This window comes from Falco cherrug, chromosome 9, assembly GCF_023634085.1.
Source record: "Falco cherrug isolate bFalChe1 chromosome 9, bFalChe1.pri, whole genome shotgun sequence".
Taxonomy (NCBI): domain Eukaryota; kingdom Metazoa; phylum Chordata; class Aves; order Falconiformes; family Falconidae; genus Falco; species Falco cherrug.
The window spans coordinates 12,147,568-12,166,814 of record NC_073705.1 but is presented as its reverse complement, the minus strand read 5'-3'; the positions used below and the strand labels follow the sequence as shown (position 1 = coordinate 12,166,814).

The 19,247-nt window shown below is 48.1% G+C and overlaps 1 protein-coding gene across 1 annotated transcript; it reads right to left on the bottom strand.

Annotated features, from left to right (window-relative positions):
• Positions 1–3,490: 3,490 nt before the first annotated feature.
• On the bottom strand, positions 3,491–14,038 carry ZMYND19 (zinc finger MYND-type containing 19). Its single transcript, XM_055720458.1, has 6 exons — positions 13,861–14,038; positions 13,588–13,647; positions 12,169–12,275; positions 7,006–7,146; positions 5,833–6,013; positions 3,491–4,806 (listed from the first exon to the last, which is right to left on the bottom strand). Exons 1-6 carry the CDS (start codon positions 13,909–13,911, stop codon positions 4,663–4,665), a joined length of 684 nt encoding a protein of 227 aa, XP_055576433.1. The 5' UTR covers positions 13,912–14,038; the 3' UTR covers positions 3,491–4,662.
• Between the last annotated feature and the right edge of the window lie 5,209 nt (positions 14,039–19,247).

Below are 19,247 nucleotides of genomic sequence, written 5' to 3'. Positions count from 1 at the left end.
CTGTCGCTCACACCCGGTCCACAGCCGGGATGCAGCCACGTCTTCACAGGAGCCGTTCTGGGCCACGGAGGGATGCTGGGCCCTCGCCCTGCGCCTCTCCCCTTCCAGAGACAGAGGGTGACAACCACAGGCTCTGGGTCCACGTGCTGCCAGTCCACGCCGAGGTGCTAGTCTCCACTCGCCCATCCTCTCCTTGAGCCTGGTTTGCTGCTGGTCCCTGAGCTGAAGCTGCTGCAGGACTGTGTTTCACAACCCAAAGGCCTTGTTGCTGAGAGAAAATAAGTCTGTGTAGGGCCCATCTTTTGATGTCTTCCCACAAGCAACATTACATTTATTGACAATGAATTTCATCTACCAATCTGTAAGATCCTTCTGCAATACTTCTTCACTCAGCCTTTATTACAATTACACTAATAACCTCATTAGTGAATGTTGTCACCTTCCTGATTCATTACTTTTTCCCAATTATTTTTTAATGCGTCAGGCATCCAACTGTTGACTTCCTTCCACCAACCCCCCTTAACTCTTCCTTTCCTGTTGTTTGTTCACATGACATTCCCCTTTTTCCCATAGCAGTTTTGCTTTTTTCTTAAGTGCCTTGACTTGATCAAGTACATTTTGAAAGTTCAAGCAGACTGTACCCAACCAAATTCCCTTTATCCCCTGCTTGTTGATGCCATTAAAACAATTCCAATCCCAGTTTTGAAGCACAACTTCCCTGTACGGAGACTGCATTGATTCCTCCCCAATATTTAGCCATTGATACTGCAACATGAATTTGCTAAGTGCAAGTTCACCTGGTTGTAGTTTGCCACATCTGCCCTGAAACTCACTTCAGAAGCTTCTGTCACATTTGCTGTGGGTACCAAGGGAGAGGTTACCATCCCAGCTGGCAGCTTGGCTTCTTCACCCCTGAACCATCTCACAGAGCCCATACGTGGCTCTGTCTGGTCCTGGCAACTTGTTATTGTTCATTTCATCTGAACTTTAGTCTTTCCTAAAAGCACGTCAGTTATAAACAGATTCTCTGCTGAGCTCTCCATATGGGTGTGAAGTATTCCCATGTGAACTCCCCCAGCTCTTTCACAGCAAACACAAATGCAAACAACTCACTTGTTTTCTGCAGGGACTTTATCTCCACGTCAGATAAAGTCCCTTTACTGTGCAACACACAACTGCCTGCAGCAGTCTCCATGCAGCCATCTCCCTGCTCCTGATTTTTCCAGTTATTTGTGCAAGTTTTACGACTTGTATGTCCTTTGTATTCCATTTTCCTCTGCATTATTTTAGGCTTTGGGTTTTTTCTGTTTGGTGAAAAAAAAAAAGCCACATTTCACCTGCCAAATCTTATTCTTTCCATCTTGTACACAAGCTCAGTTTATAAAGGACTTCTCCTTACTCTACAAGCATCCCACACACTGCTGTTTAATCACACCAACCTCCTTTTGTCCTCTCTCAGTTCTGTTTTGGTGGGTGGTAACCATTTTCTCCTGGCCCCAATGTGGTGTCTTAAACTGTCCCCATGCCACCTCACCTGCAAACTTTTAAGTCCTTCAGCTGCCCCTTTTCCCTTCACCAGTTTCATTTACAATTAAATCACCACCACAGAGGAAAACTTCAAAGTATAATCTTATGGGTGTATTAAAGGCTCAAATATCAAAAGGCAAGCGCTGAGCCCTGCAATACATTGTATTTTGGATTTTGTGTTCCTTAAGCCAGTCATGATTTTTATTGGGTTTAATTGTGACTTTTGAATGTCTGGGATTGGCAATACCACCCTACTTTGATATGAAGGACTACATGGGGGGAAAGTATCAACATTTCATGGTACATTTACAAGGAGTGTGCACCCCTGTGTTACAGCCAGCATCAGGAACACTGCAGGTTCCTGACATGAGCTGTATTTGCGACTTTGCAGCTGTGACAGAAGGAAGCATCTTGGATGGAGAGTCTCTCCATCAGGTTAAGTCCTTGAGAAGTCAGCTCATTTACAAGTACCACAGAGGGCTGCTCCAAGATAAATGACCATGTAACTAACTCTGTGCTTTCAAAAATACTTGCCCATATGAGGATGTCCATGTCAGCTCAGTTTAAGAGGGGAAAGGATTTTCTTTACCAGAGCTTCATCCTCTGAAAAACCATATAGGCTGTACGAAGCGGAGCTGCCATCTCCAAGTCTAACTGGTTCTTCTGCCAGAATCATTGATCACACAGCTTCCCACATTAATCAAGAAACACTGTTCTGCAGGCAGTGGCATGCCTGCAGGACGGGACAGTTCCTGGGAGCCATAAAGTTTCTAAGAGTCAAAATCCCTGCAGCCACTTCCCTCCTCTGGCTCAAGGACAGTCTGGAATCAGAGGTCACACACTGAAGTTAGAACCTGTGTTATTTCACCAAGCCCTTTCAGGATGTCTGGGCAAGCTGCTTTTCATTCGGTTGATGGTCTAACAGACCTCTAACCTAGCAGGCATCTTTCTTCCCGCCTGCCTGCTTCAGCCCTTCCTCCTGGCCCCTTCCCTCCCACATTCACTGGGATCGGGATTGCCCCCAGCACCCACCATCCTAGTTTTGCAGACTCTTTAGCTGGAGTCTCACCCTTCCTTCAATCTCTCTACCTGCTGCTCAAGAGGAATCGGCCTGTTGCCCCATCTGCAGTCTATCTTTGTCCTCATTTCTCATTGCAGCAACATTACAAACATTAGGACTGACCATTCTCCCTGCTCAGGGCTGCAGAAGGGTTCAAACGCTCCAAGACTGCACTTGTTTGCTAAACATGATTACTGATAATACCATGGAAAACTCGCATGACAAACAGCAGCCTTTTAAAAAGGCAAGAAAAATAGTCAATACTTCTGCCCTTTTCAATGGATTACCTCAAATAAAAAAAAAAAAAATCCTTGTGTCCCTTTTTATATTCACCAAAAAAACGTACAGCATTGAAAGCAAATAACTGACTTTCCTAAAAAAAAAAAAAATCACCCATTACAGGATAATTTGATTAAGTCCTGCTTGACTTCTTCATACTTAAGGGCATTTTAGGCTGCCTAAGCAGAAAAGTTAACAGTCTAACCATGACTTAAGAGTTGCAACTTGACAACATTTCTACCCAGTAAACTTTCAGCAGGAAGCTTCAGAAGTTCTTTGCTATTTCTCAAGATGCCTAAAGCCGAAGTATGAAAACCCACCCAAATACTAATAATTAAGAACTTCCTGTGCAGATATTAGAAACATAATATAATATTGGAAGTCCACAGCAGTTCAATTTTCTAACAAATTGAATACAAGCAAGACCAACATTGCAACATGAAGTGGCAAAGGGAATCCTGACTGAAAAATCAAAATTCCTAATGGCTTTTACAAAAAAATTTTTAAATACCTATTTCACTAAGCACTCCGAGAAAGGCTCTGCATCAAGCACTCACATTCTTCTACTGTGAAGCAAGACTAACACCTGGCACCAAATTATCCATTTAGTTCTTCAGGATAGACTCATTTGATATTCCTTATATTTCCAAGGCAAAAAAAGAAAAAGCAAAAACTTTCAGATTATGCATGACAAAACGTCTGAAAAGAAAAACAGGCATGTACTCTGCAAGTCAAATCCTCCTCCCATATTATTTTTACTCATTGCTACATAAAAAGCCAAAGTGATTCTTGGATTGATGGCATCTCTTTAGAAAATGAATAAATAACTCAAATTACCAAATATTAGATCATTTCAACATATCTGCACATCACATAGTATTTGCTATGTTTACGGGGAAGCCATGAAGGCAACCACATCCACACACAGCTGACTACCTGAGCTTCCCTACAACTACTTTATATACAAAGGTTTTGTAGTAAGAAAGCCAATTCAGCTTTCTAAAAATACTGGTTGTTAAAGCACAATCTCCAGCAGCCCTTCTCTGAAGGCAGCGACAGGCTATAGCTTGCCTGTGTGCACAGATCCCAGATGGTCCCCTACATTCTGCTCGTTTCTGGTGCACTGGTTCCTACTGAGTAGGTATTTCCAACATCCAAGTGTGACTGTGCTCTGAAAGCAGCTGGAAGGGAACGGGAGAAAGCTAGAGGGTAGACAATGATTCATTCCAACTTTTACTTTGTTTGCCCCCCTGCCCCCCCCCCCCCCCCCCCCCCCGCTTTTTTTTTTTTAAAATATAACTTCCATGCAGAGTTCTCCAAAGTAACTGCTGATGTTGGAGCCTGCCTTCTGGCCTTGGCACTGCCACAGATACTTCTAGCCACATGGGAGGAAAAGCTTTTGCTACATGACTTTTTTTTTTTTTTTTTTAACTTTCAGGCCAACAACATGTTCTCATCTGAACATTACAGTTAATGAGTCCTATCAAGAATTTCTAACAAAAACTGTACATGAGTTTACAAATGTATTAACATATAAATAATGAGAAGCTTCCTGCCTGGAGCCTCCACAGTAGTCTTTTTGCTTGAGAATATAATACTGGAAGGGTAGACCCAATCCCTTTCCACAGCACCAGTCAGAGCTGGCTTAGTCCAGTCAGCCATTCTGCTCAAGCATCACAGGGTTTTTCTTCTTCAGTGCCTCTGGCTTCAATAAGCAGCCTGTCATTACTGTGCAAAAGCAAGAGTCCAATGCCTTTGAGAAGGAATCCTGCTGCTAAGAGGCCTGTGCCACCCGGTCATCGTTCTGGTCCGAGCTCTTGCTGGAAGGTCCGTTTCTTCTCCCGACAGTGTTTCTTGTGAGCAGGCCAGTCTTTCTGCTGGCATTGTGACCCACAGTACCTCGCCACCTGGCATCGGCCACAAATGTTGAATTCACGTAACTAGGAAGAAGATAAGACAGCATTAGCGAGCCTTTTTCAGTGCCAAGGAGCACCCCTACATCGTTTGCCAAGCAGGCTTATGACCAGGTCTTTTGCATCTACCACAAATACGAGCATCCCACCATGAGCGTCAGAGCATCAGAAGGCTTTGACATGATCACATTTGTTTGCATTTGCAGTTGCTCTTGCAGAATGAGCTTAATAGACAAAGTATTTGAATGCTTCATATTTTCTCACAATGCTACTGTTCAACTTCTGTTTTCAACTACAAGCATCTTAAATGCAAAAATGATTAGGAGAGCTGTACAAGCCCAGCCATTGCCAAACTTAGTTATCCAGGAAGCTTTCATATGCAGACCCAAATAAATGGTAAAGCCCACTTTTTCAAATAGAGGGAGTTTAAGACCATTTTTGCAAACATTCCCTTCCCCAAGAAAAAAAGTGGAACAATTTTAGCCTACTCAGCATTCGTTATCACAAGAAAAGCCCTTCTTATTCATAGATAAGGACATCTGTCTGACATCTCATTCTCTGACTCTATGTGTTGCTTCATTTCATCTACCTACAGCAAAGAACTAGAACTAGCTTTCCTCCCAGTTCTCCCTTGAATAAAGGCCACTCGAATTCACCCTCTCTCATGAAAGGTTAAGCAGGTTATTTTTTGATTCCGCTACCACGCAAAATCTCTTACAATGCTTTCTCCTGTCTTACACCACTGCTTGCTCATTCCTGTTCTAGGTCCCTAGAGAAATGCTTCCACCTGTCTTTTTGTACATTCTGCAGAAATCACAGTCCTCCTCCCAGTAAATCACTGGGTCATTTACTGTTCCAATTCAAAACTACATCTAAGCAGAAAATTATCATAGCTTCTGAAGACTCATGCCAAAGAAAACCTGAGCTAAAAAGCATTATAGTTTTTAGCAAATGAATGGCACATGTAAAGCTTTACATTTTAAGGAACAAGCCCCTGGACACACATGGTAGCCTGAGTCACTACATGCTTCCTTGCAACTCTTTCGAACACACCTGTTTTTCGATCATTGTGCATGGTGGGTAGTGACATTCATAATAAGTGCATGAGTTCTCTTCCTCCTCCACAACATCCCCGTTAGCGTTGTAATATCGTGTTACATTCAGTACAGGAAACTGCTCTTCTATAGGATCTGTAGGAAGCTGTTGGATTGCCAGCCAATACAGACTTTGTTCCCTGTAAAAAAGCAAGTACAAATTTGGTCCATAAATTCATAAGCATACAGGGAAATAGAGTCCAAATTTATTATAAAGTAAGAAGGGTTAACACTGTGTTTAACGTATTGAGCCTCAGACTACACATTCTCCTCATATACTGGATATTTTTAGGGTTATTTTAGCCCAAATGGAAAAGTAAAGTTAACAAGTATCTACCAAGAAACATTTTTATCAGGCAAAATTGTTTGTGTAAATGGCTTGAGGTCTGTGTCTTAAACTCCCAGAATCGTTGGCAGCATCATTGACATTCACTACGTCTTTTCAAAATCAGCTTAATGAGCTCTGAACATCCCTATCTTATGGGTGTTGCAAGTGCTTCAAAAGAAGAGTTTAGTGTGATGTTAAGTCTATGAAGACCCATATATACCAAACTATGGAGACCCGTAGATTAACCAAAATCATACTGACATTGAGACTTCAATGTGCTTTGAGTAACATTGATGCAACATGGCATGTTGGAAGCTCCCACAACCTACTAGTGAACAGCAATGGAAACTGATCCCAGGAACTCTTTCTGGTTTCAACCCAAATATGCGATTCCAAGTGTAACCATTTTGCAGCTGCTGGCTTCTACACGTTGTCTTAGAATTTTGGTGCCTGAGGATGAGAGCCACAAACCAGTAAAACCTGCAGGCTTAATTCAGCGTGCCCAGATGGCATCACTCAAGTGGAAGGGGAGGCAGGCTTCCTGTTTCACCATGGTGACAACATCTGGCACAGCGAGGTCTCTACATAATAACACCATGGGGTTAGATGGTCCCTTCACAAGTAGCATGAACCATAAGCATTAATTCTGTTCCCCAGGTGAGGAAGCTAAGGTGTACAGTGACATGTAAGTAGCCCAAGGTCCAACAGAAAAGGCTCTGCCACAATGAGAATAACTAAAAGACGACAACAATTTAAGAGATTTTCAGTATTTTGATGGCAACCCTCCGCCAGACATCAACATACCTTTGTTTGCTAGAGATTTCTTCAGCTTTGGGTTTCCACCCCCAAGGAACTAGGCGCAGATTGTCTAGGCGGTTGTCCACTGTCACTGAATTCAGATGTACCACCTGAAATCCAGGAGCAATCCCTCCCCGGTGTCTCTCCCTGGAGGAGACAAAAATAACTTGAAGGTCAGTGATAAACACTACTCCACAGCTAAAAAGCAGAGAATCGCACCAATTCCAGAAGATACGCCGCATTCTAGCCTGCTGTCTGGTGGCACCAAAACAGTCACAGTAAAACTTTGCAGCCAACAGACTACAGCAGCTACTTCAGATATATGAACTGCTAGAAGAAAGAGACTTGTTCCAGGAGGTTATTTCCATTATAAATGAGCCTAATCAAAAGACAATCATGGTATAGTATAATTATAAGCATATTGCAAAGAAAGTCCCAGAGATTCCAGTTACTGCAAGAGCATCTATATAATTATTGTGTCCCACAGAGTAACTTGAAAGGTGCCAATAGTCTTTTATTATTTAATAGGAAATTCTATCAGACACATTTATGCAAGTTCAGCACTGGTGTGAAGTCACAGAGTTTGTTATTTATGAAGAAATGTTTCTTAACAAGCAACAGGACAGAAGTTTCATGAAGTATGCAAATTTTTTTTGACCCTTAATTGTGTGTAATACGTGGAAAGTCTGCAGTGACTGCACGATTGACCAAGAGACAGCCAAAACCAGCTCAAAACCAAAGCAGGACTATTAGGAAGGAGGATAGCTGCACATTAAGTCCTAATGCGATTCTTCCCTACTGCCTTCTAAGAGTTTTCATTTTCCATTCCACCTTCTTTTCACCTCTCCTTTCTCTATTTCATGAAGTATCAAGTTCACTGTCAAGCACCCTTATGCCTGGACAAGTTCCTGTATCACTTTTTGCAGGAATCCCCATCCCACCTGAAATGTAAGGCTTGGACAGAAATCGTGTCTCGGTATGTTTGCTAAGCCACGACTGATTTCACAGCACACAGAGAACATACTGGCAGCAATCAAGGCCAACGTAAAACTGACTGCTCTGTCTGAGGGTTACCCAGCATTTCCTCCTAGGAGACCATTCCAACAGCTACTTAAAGCTTTACCCAAGTCTAGTTTGGATGCTGTGTCCTGTTCAGCATTTACTAAATATTTCAGTTCAAATGGCTCACCCAAATTTGATGAGTTATCATTTGCCCAAGTTAAAAAATTCCCACTTTCCCCCCCCCCCCCTTTACAAAGCTCTAGCATTATCCAGCAGAACAGGGATATTAATTTCAATGTGACTGACAATGAAAAATGTTGCCTTTTTTTTTGGTCAATATCCATCCAGATATGGCTAAATTAAATACCTCCGGGGAAAGAAAAACACTTGCAATTCACATATGCCCCCAAAGTTACTAGAATTTAATGAGTAGAATTCCCTTGGAGAGGCTACACACAGCACCCACACACAGCCTGTGCTCCAGCTCATAGCCAAAGCCATTCTTCCTGTAACCACAGCCCTGCACCAGAACAGAGCATGGAGCCTCCTGCTAAGGAGTCCTTTGGATCTCCACAGAACAGGGAGATGCTCTCCCCTTTGAAGGAGAAAGGAATAAAATCCTCCTTTGGGGAGGGGGGACAACCCCAACCCCAAAAAGCAAGCAACACACAAAAGCAAATAAACTATGGAAAGGAGTCCGCTGAAATGCCCTAAAGGAAGAAAAGCTGCTTTTGGGTTGCTGAAGAGATGAAGATGAGCATCAGTTGGATATGGAGACAGGGAAGGAGTCGAGGTTCTTAGACTGAGACTAGGACAAAGTGACGAGAGATGGGAGAGGTATGAATGAGGGATCTAGGAGGAGGAGACGGAAGTTCAGAGCAAGAGCAAACTGCGCAGGAGGGGAAAGGGAGGAGGGGAGTCTAAGACTGAGTTAAGAGTTTTTTAATGAATTAGATAATCAGAGTTTAAGAAAGGCTGGAGCTGGAGACAGAATTACAAGAGGTTGTTCCCAACACCAAGAAGTCACAGCAGAGTGGCACATACCTACCACTGCTCTGCACCCTCAACCCCCACAAGCAAATACTGACAAAATCCACTACCACAGTGAGCCCGTCTTCTTAACTTTGTACAAAACCACATTCATCTACATTGCTGTCAGGCTTTCTATTACTTCATGTGACAAAGGCCAAAGTAAATGTGGGAAATTAGGCCTTGTGACGACCAGTGAAAGTGTTAACACAATACCACTTGAATGAGATGCCACAATTAGTACTGGCACGTTCAGGACAGTCCTTTTTCTCTATACATTATGAAGCAACCTATGAATGCACAAGCATGTGCTGCTCCACTCCCTAGACCTACACTTCAGAAGTGCACAGCACAGACCATCTCCAGGAGTTAATCAGAAATGTGAAGGACAGGCTCATGGAAGAACCTGCCTTGTCCCTTGCAGAAGGGGACAGAGGACAGCCTCAGTAACGCAGCCGACTCTCCTGCAGAGCCATAGCTTCTACCTCCCCCAGCACACCCAAGCTCCTACAAAGCGCCAGGCAAAACACTTAAACCAAAACTCGTCAAGAGAATTAACTGGATACTGTTCTTTTTGTATTTCAGCAGCTAACTTAAGAACTGAGGCACACACTAGAAGTGCCAAGTACAGACAACAGCAATTCAAGTCAACAGGAACTGTAACTCAGTAAGTTATAGGCAGTATGATGGTAAGCACTCTAAAGGACAAAAAAAAATAAAAAAAGAAATCAGGTCTTGGATGGCTTTCTGAACATGCAGTTAGTGATACTTATGACTAATCTCTTGCTGCTGCTGTTCCCCAGGGAACATCACTACACCCAGCCAAAATACAGCAAGCTGGGATTTCTATACAGGGAACAGGGCGAGAAGATGACAGACTTACTCTGCAGGTCCCTAGCCAGAGACATTCAAATCCTGCTTTGGAGGAGCAACTGTCCACCCTGAAAACACAGCAAGCACAGGAGAGGCTGCAGCAAGTTCTTCCCAAAAGAATATCTGCAGCATTTGTGGATATTTTGCAGTTCCGTTTCCCATTTAGTACTGCAGCTCACTCTTTGTGCAGGTCAGCAGGGCTCCGAGGGAAGAGCAGGAGAAGGCCCCCTTCACTGCTGCAGCTTCGGTAGCTAACGCTTCCCGTTCTGAGGGCCTTACTATGTCAGCAAAGTTACCAGCTTAATTAAAGTATTAAATTTAAAAAAAAAAAAAATTACAAACCTGCTATACTTGCAAATAGCATCTAACACATGCCTCCTCACTTTATCTTAAACCAGAAGCATACAATCAGGTTAGTTTTTTCAGAGTGAGCTGATTTTTTGAGGTGTGTGTGGGGCAGAACGGTTAAATTACACTCCTATACCTGCAGTAATTCAATTTCCTTGCTTTTAATTTACCCAAGAAGTAAGACCGGCACTGGAAAGAGTAACGACTGGTACTGCCCCTCTCTTTCAAAGGCTCCAAACCCTTCAGCATTACTCCTCCTTGCAAAGGGAAGGACCTGCCATTAAAATATGTTTCTGTTTTGTTTTCAAAGCAGTCCCCAGTGCAGGTAAGTAAAACTGATTTGTTTAGGAGGGGCAGTAGCTACACAGCAACTGAAGTCAAAAGGCTTTCTGAAGACATTAGGAGACTCAGTCATGAAGGTACACTAACCTGCACTGTATCAGCTTGTAATCAAAGATCACAGCAAAACGTACACCCTCAAAGGGATCAAACTGAATTTAGAGGCAGCAGAGATATTTTGCAGTTGAAGCATTTGACTTTGCAACTTCAGAACTGCAGCTCTGCCTGCCTGGTTGTTTACACCCCGCCTTTGTGACTCTTAAAAATCCCTATTATGGACACGATCTCAGATTTTCTAACACCAGTGTATGGTGGAGTGACACAATTTGAATTACTTAACACATTAAAATTATTTCCTAATTTAAGTTAAAATAACCAGAAGAGGCAATGACAACGGGCTTTTGTCATTTGTAATAGGCAAATAGCTGGACTGTCCTCATCAAGCAGCCTTCAACAGTCAGCTGGAATAATTCTAAGGTGTCCTTTAGGGCTACTTACAGGCAACAATTATTACTGTATGAGGTTCAGAGTCAGCAGGTAGCCAACAGTGGTTTACGCCACATGGTGTAGCCAACTTCATAACAAATTTCACTGAAGTTATATATGCAACAAGATTAAACATTAACAGATACAGGTTAAAATCCATATTTAATGAGCAGATTGTAAATAATAGTAATAGTCTCTGACATTCTTCCTGTCTCCCTCCTCTGGTACAGAGACTAGTTTGGGGAATATAAAGTAATCTCCAACGATAAAAGCAAGCACAGCTATATCAGGCACTAATTATATTTACACTTCTAAGTATAGTTTATGGAACTGAATAGAAAACATGCTTAATTTCTCAAAAAAGCTTTCAAAAGAAGTTGCAGTTCTCTTTAGCACACCCGGTCTTTTTTATAAACCCATGAACATATCAAGAAAGAGCAACGTGTTGGCTCGCTGGATGAACTAGTCCCTCACAGAAGTGTAAGCTGGCCTCTGAAACTTAACAGGCAGCTACAAAGGGTATCAAGCACCAATTCTTAGAATATAGAAAATAAAATGTAGCAGTTGACATGAAGCATCACCACAGCATCACTCCAGGCAGCTCTCCAGACGGTCTAACAAAGAAACCCAAAGTTTTAAGTTATCAGAAGTTCTATCTCTCTCCAGCACTCTGCCAATTCTCACCAATGCCAATAAGACACACCTGATTATCATGGGACCGAAAAAAACCAAACTCTGTTAGTCTTCACCTACTAAATGGAGCCAGTACCCTGCTCCCCCATCCCCAATTGAAGTTTTAGTAGCATTTCTCAGATTTAAGCAGCGTCTACTTGAATAATACTCACCTATCACTGTTTTCCTTGTGTATAATGTTTTTACAGAGACTCAGCTGTTTGAGGGCTCAGTGCAAAACCAAACCACGGTAAGATCTATGGGCATCCCCTGTGCTGGGTCTCCAACTGAGCACAGCTGCAAGCCTCCTGAAAAGACTTAAACTACTACAGGCAGAGAAATAAACAGTGTACAAGTTGGCGGCAGCAAATGCCACCTTAGTGAACCCTTAAAGTATTGAGTTCTTCTTACGATACCTACCAAAGCAGCTCATGCAGGAGACGGCCAGAACCCCTTCCACGATTTTTGTCGAACGCATAAGCAAATATTTTAGCACCATTTCCATCAGCATCTACCTCCATTCGAGCCTAGAGAAAAGGGAAAGGCTGTGAGAACATCCAACACCTAGTGGCAGAGCACACGTTCCATGGGGATACGGGAAGGACCCAGCATTTAACACTTGTCTCCTAGAGGTCACTTGACCCTAATGGAATTTGAGTCGTTTCAAACCTCCAAGGGGAGCCAACCAGCTCTGCTATTGTAGTTTATGAAGATGGGAAAGGGAAGAAAGGAGGCTGTGCACAGCAGGAGCGCCGCTTGGACAAAGAACAGCGACAATCCAGTTGTGAGCCTGTAGGGCCAGGATCCATTCTCCGCTCTGGCACAGATTTTCTGTACAGCCATCAGCAAACCACCAAGGCTTTGTTTTCAGCGTTGCTTTACACCAATCTAATTAGGGGTGGCTAGTGAAAGGAGCGGGCCTGCCCTTTTTTCTCCACTGCGTAACTTTGCATTGGTGCTAATGCTCACAAACTGTACTAAGGACCAGACAAATTTAGGACACTTACGGTGTGCTGCCACTCTCAGTGATAGCACACACGCTTGCAGTGAGCTTCCACGGAGGAGGAAGGAGCAAACGTGGTGGTTTCTGGTAGCAGCACTGCCACCGCATTTAGGACTCCTAGGAGCAGCTCTGGAGTAGCCACTGCACTACAGGCACTTGGCAAAAGATGGTCCCTCCTCCGAAAAAGCCTTAGTTTGAGAAGATTTTGTAATCGAGAACTCTTTCCATTTCAAACCCTCGGTAGGATCCACTTACCCTCTTTCACTGGATGCCGAGAAAAAACATTTTCTCTGGTCCCATGGTAAGTTACTGTACAAGTTTTTCTCATTCAAGACTTTGCAGAGTGAAAATTCTTAAACTTTGCCAAACCCAGTATGACAGAAGCCTGATTACCGCTTCTCAAAAAGCATACCAATAGAGCGCTGAAAACAAAAAGCTATGTAACAAATAATTTTGGTTTAAACGAAAAGAACAGAACTTTTCCTGCTAGAAAGCATTCACGTCGCTATTTCAGTCATTTCAAACTCCCCCCCCCGCCCCAGTAGGCCAAGTCGCGGGGCAGCACGCTTCCGCACGCCACACAGAAAGGCAAAAATCCCCGCAAAACGCACAAACCCACCAACCTTCAGTAACGGCCCGCGATCGCCCCCGGCCCCGGGGCGGGGGGGGCGCCCCAGGGCGGGGGGGGGGGGGGGGGGGGGGGGCAGCGCGAGGGAAAAGGGGCAAAGGGAGGGGGGGCTGAGGGGGTGCCCCGGGGGGTGCAGCGCGAGTAAGACTGGGCAAAGCGAGGGGGCGGCCCGGGGGGCGCCCAGCGGCGGGGGGCGGCGGCCGCTCACCTCGAAGGAGTAGCTCTCCACCAGCGGGATGTCCTGCTCGTCGATCAGCGTGTACTTGGTCTGCAACACACCGCGCCCGCCGTCAGCGTGCCCGCCCGGCCCGGCCTCCCCCGCCCCCGCCCGCCGCCCCGCACCGGCCCAGCCCCCGGCCCACCGACCCCCAGCCCCCCCGCCCCGCTCCGGCCCCCTCCGGCCGAGCCCGGCCCGCACAGCCCGGCCGCGCCCCCCCAACGCCCCGCCACGGCCCGGCGCCCTCAGGCCGCGGCCGCTCACCTTGCCGGCCACCCGGCCGAGCCGCACGATGCCCAGCTTGAAGTCGGTCATGGCGGGGCCGGGCCGGGCCGGGGTCGCCGCCGCTGCCCGCGCTCGCCCCTCACAGCCCCGCGGGCGGGAGCCGCCGCTGCCACGCGCCGCCGCCTCACGCACACCCGGGAGGGGGGCGGGGGGGGCAGGGGGAGGAGGAAGAGGGGGCGGGGCTCCGCAGCACCCGCCCACCCCGCCGCTCTCCCGCCCAATAGCGTCGCGCCGCTCTTTGCGACGCCGCGGGATCGTCCAATCGGTGGGCGGCGCGGCCGAACGTCACGTGAAGAAGGAGGGGTGGGGGGCAGCAGCGCGCGGGCGCGGGCTCCGCGCGCGGGAGAGGGAGGCGCGGGCGGTGACGTCACGTTCGCGGGAAGCTTTGTGCCGCCAGCGCGGGTGAGCCTGGGCGTGGGGGCAGGGCTTAAAGGGGCCGATCGCTCCCGCGGGCCCCGGTGTGTCTGTCCCCCTCCCCCGGGGGCCAGGGCTCGCGGGGCGCTCAGCCCCGCCGCCGCCGCGCTGGGTGGGCGGGGGGGCCTCAGGGAGGAGGGGCGCGCCCACGGGCAGCGCCGGTGCGTTCCCGGCCACGCGATGGACGGTACCGGCAGCCCCCGTGCTGCGAGGACCCTGCCCGGTGCCGAGACAGCGCGGCCCGGCCGGCAGAGCCGCCGCTCCCGCCGGGTCTGCTCCCCCGGTGCCGTTTGCTGCCGCCGTCCGACCGCGACCGCAAAACTCGCTTCGACGACCAGGAAAACCGGCGGTACCGGGAAGTTCATCCCCGTGTCATAGAGCCCGGGGGGCCACCAGCTTCCCTGCCCGGAGATTCCCGGAGGGACGCAGCGGCCTCGATGCCCGGGGTGGTCACGGGGAAGGTGTAACAGAGGGGTTTGAGGTGCAAGCAGGTGGATAACGGGGGGCTGGCAAAGAAGCCCCCCACGTGCAGAGTGAGAAGCTCCAGGACGGCACGGCGGTGTCCCAGAGAACACCCGCCACAGGCGAGTGGGTTCACCCAGCACTAGGAGCATCCATCCATCCAAGGCCAACGCTCAACCTGGCGATGAACCTTGGAAAACTCCGCTGCTCCCATCGCTGCGGCCCCACGGGCAATGGGAACGAAGCACCACGGCCACAGCACAGCTTTCCATCCCCCCCCCACCACCCCCCCCCGCCACACCAGCTGAGCCACCCAGCTTCGGAGCCCGTCAGTGGGTACGTGGGCTGGGCTGGGCCCTGGCACTGCCACGGGCACCCAGCGATGGCTCCCACTGGCTGGGTGATGCTGCCCAGCAATCCCTTACCGCTGCGCCTGTGGCAATAGCGCCTATTTCACTGCAACCACCCACTACAGCACATGCCATACGCAGGGGGGGGAAGGTTGCCCCGTGGGCCTTTGGCACCCCACACCAAACTAACAAAATTCAGATTTTCTATCCTAAAGCAGGAAGACACAAGTCCCAAGGATTTGGCTTTTCAAGGCCCTGTTTTTCTCAGGGAACTGAGGAAGCCCCCTCTCCTTAAAGCTCATGAAGCCCTTGTTCCCACCAGAGCAAAGGTCTCCCAAGGGCTCAGCGCCCCTCAGCATCCCTTTTCCTCATTTCTTCTGAAGGCACAGATCACCACAGTGGGAAAAAATCCTGCCCCTACGGAGCACAAATGCAGTTCCCAGGAAGATGGATTTTAAATGCAAAGTTAATGTAGGTTGTTCCTATCTTTATCAAGCCCTTTGCCTCCTTTTTAAGAAGGCTGGTTTGGGAAAAAAGAATTATTGGCAGGATAGCAACCTCCTTCCAAGCACTATGTTGCTTCTAGCAGAGCACGTGCCCTAAGGTAGCATGGGAAAGGTTCTGCATCCTGCCCCAAGAGAACTTCCCTGATGCAAAAGAAATCTTTTTTCCAATTATTTCCAGTGCTGCCAAGTGGGGGAGAGCCCAGAGGGCATGTGTGCTGCACAGGGCAGCCCTGGGCACCTGCGGGGCTGACGGCTCCCGAGGCTCGGGGTTCACACCAGAGCAGGAGATTCTTCTCACACCAGGGCCGACAAAACACTTCCTACAAGTTCCAACTAAAATTGCTGCTGGAAGGGGTGCTGCGATCCCCTGCTGGGCAGTGTAAGCCTTTGTGTGGCTTTGTCGTGGAATCACTGCTGACTTTCTGCTGGAGGGGACCCAACCACCCGCCCAGGGCAGCATTACGCTGAGCTCTGTGCCGCTCCAAGGATGGAGATTCCACCACCCCTCCGCATCCCCGCTGCAGCCTGGGACCACTTGTCAGAAGATTCCCCCACTCCCCCACCAGTCTCTGACCAGAATTTGTTGCAGCCCACGTCCTGTGAGGGGTGGGAACGGTGGTGGGATGCGGAGCACGAAGGCCCGCAGCCAGCCCTGGTTCAGAGAGCATCCAAGCGCTGTTCCTAGCTTGAAACGTGGCCAACCCCAAGCCAAGGAACTAAAGATGGCAAGCGCCTGGGGTTTCAGCCACGTTTCTGTTTTTATTCCGTGCCTGCCTCAGAAAAAGGCAAGAACAGCAGGAGGAAAAGCAAACGAAAGAGCAAAGCCCAAAGATCTGCTGCGTTCTGCTTCTGTCACCTGCGCTGGCCCTATGCCAATCCCAGCTGGCAAGACTCCGGACCACGGGCACAGCTGCCCAAGCTGTGGAAAACCAGACAGGTCCGTCAGAGTTTGTAGGCAAAACCTCACAGGTTCTGCAGGGAACTGCAGTTTCTGGGGATACCTGGGTCAGGCTTTGGTCAGTCTTGGTTTAGGAAGGAGGAGGGTCCAGCTCTTCCCTCCGCACCAACAGTCACGTGCTGGGATGTAATACTGGTTTGATTTGATAGAAACTAATTTTTTGTCATGCCTTTCCCTGTTTCACTACAGCCAGCCCTCAGTCTCTGTGGCCCTCAAGTCACCAGGGTGATGTACCTGCATTTCATCAGGGAACAAAGGACAAAAGTAGATTTTCTCTGAAATCATCAATGCACTGGTCAGCCCAAACCCCTGCCCCCACACATCGCCCCTCCAGCAGCCCCTGACCCCCTGCTAAATGCCCAGCCTTTCTCCAAAGGTCCTGGCAACTCTCCTCTGCCCACGGGCTCAACACGCAATTACAGAGCTGTTGCTTCATTAAACATTCCAGACAGCAGGACCACGGTGGAAAACGGACATGATTCGCTGTTTCTTTTGGCTGGCCTCCATGCTGACCTGGCGTTTTGGGTCTTGCAAGGACAGGTTAGGAGAATTCTTCCCCAGGGTCCCCCCTCCATGCCGTTTTACCTGCTTCACCAGTGGGTTCCGATGGCAGCAGAGCAGATTGGAAACTGGGTCCTAATGAGAGCAGCGGTTTGTTGTTAAATCTGGGCAAATACAGATGATTCCTGAAGATCCCACTGCTAACACAACGTGCATTTTATGCTTCACAAGCAGGAGGAGACACATTCCTACAGCATGACTCCGCCACATGCACGGAAGGCTCAGCCCAAGCCTCACTCCTGGCTTGAGCCAGAGCTAACACCAAGGTTTAGCTCCACATCCAAGCAGCCCCTCAACTACAGCTGCTTAGGAGTTGGAGCACCTTTTATACTAGAGAACACCACATTGCTTGCACGTACTTCAGAAATAAACATTTATTACTACAGGTGTACACCCCCTCCCATTGAGTTTGAGATGGAATTCACTTGGAGACTTGAGTTTTCCTCCTCACAGAGGCTCCAGCTCAGCCAGCACCTGGTGTGCCCGGCACAACGGCAGTCAGTGCTGCACTCAGCCAACCACCAGCTGCACCAGCTTCTTCCTACAAAGGACTCTGGCAGATCCTGGGGAATAATCCAGACCCCATCCATCAGATTTTAGCAGCCCAGCTAGTGCACATATCACACGCTCTCCTACACACCCCCGGAAGCATTAGAACTCTATTTTTCTTTCCCCAGCTCCTGCAACACACACCTCTCCAGTGCTGCTCGCTGTAGTAGAGCTCCAGCCAGGGAGTTTCTCTCTGGGGCTGAAAGTACCCTGTAAGTGTAACTTTGAGAGTTATTTGCAGAACTGAAGAGACATTGGCAAGGAAAAAGCTGATTGAGTACCGTCACCGCTTTGCAGAGGAGGAAAACACACCTCACAGAACATTTTTCCAACGCCAAGGCTCACACAACTCACCATCTTGGTAAGACCTTGATCCCCTTTCCCTTTAGAAAACTAGACCTAAATTAACATTCATGACTCCCCCCCCACCCCAGGACACCATCAGCCCTTAAGTAAACTGCAATCACAGTGCTGCTATTCATCAGGCTTTTAGTGATACCTCAGGGTCACCTCAAGCATTCTCCTTGCCAGGGTAATTTCACTTTAACAGAGTGCTCAGCCTGAAAGCCCACACTGTCATCCCTCACTGTGCTGCCCCAGGGGAAACCCCAGCCTTCCCTGGAAACAGAACAAGGTTTCCCCAGGATCTTTGGGGGACTTTGCTTCTATCTGCACCCCACAGCTGTACCAGCTGGACAGAGCTCTCAGGTGCCAGAACCAAATGTCAAGTATCTTGATGTACAACAATTCCAAGCAGCGCCTGAAACACACAGGCACCTCCGCAGAGGTTAAGCAGATAAATGGGCTGAGCCCACGGGCTCCTTACACCCTCAGCACTGGGCGAGACCCCTAAGGTGGTGCTGGCAAGGCCCTTAAGTTTTACCAAGAAACGCTCATTTTGAATAAACAAGGCTAAACCTTTCACTCTTTCCTCACTGTGCTTTTCAACAGCTGTACTCACACCCCTACCCTGATCCATACCGTAAGGGGCACCGGCGCCTCTCACCAACAGGCATTCTCTCCAGTAAGCCAGTTGCCTTTCCTTCAGGAAGGTGCCCTTAGTAGGGGAAACTCCTTTTGTCCGCAAGTGGCAGCTCTCCAGCAGCAGGCTAGGTCAGCACTCCTGCAGGCTGCAGTCATTTGCAGGAACAGCCACAACACTCACCACTAATCGCAAGTTTTGCGGCTCAGCCCGGTTTTGGAGCCCATTTCCTGACAAGCAGCAGCACTGGATTTACAGAATGCCCATGCCAAAAGAAATGCAAACACATAAACCAGCTTTTTTATTTCAGAGAATACATCAGGACCTGGAGCAGATGATGCAGAGGGGCTATAGGCTTTGCTTGCCCCGCTCCCCCAGTTTCACCGTTCAAGGGATCAGGAAAAACATAAGACAGGGCCCTGTTACAACACCCTGAAGCAGAGAGGACCACAGGGTCCCACCTGCAACCAGCATACCTGCTCCTCTTCAGCGATGAAATAAAATACAATAGTTCAGCTCAAGGACTAGGATGTGTTTACTTCTAGCCACCAGAAGAAAAATCCAGTGTCCTCTGCTCTAAGGCA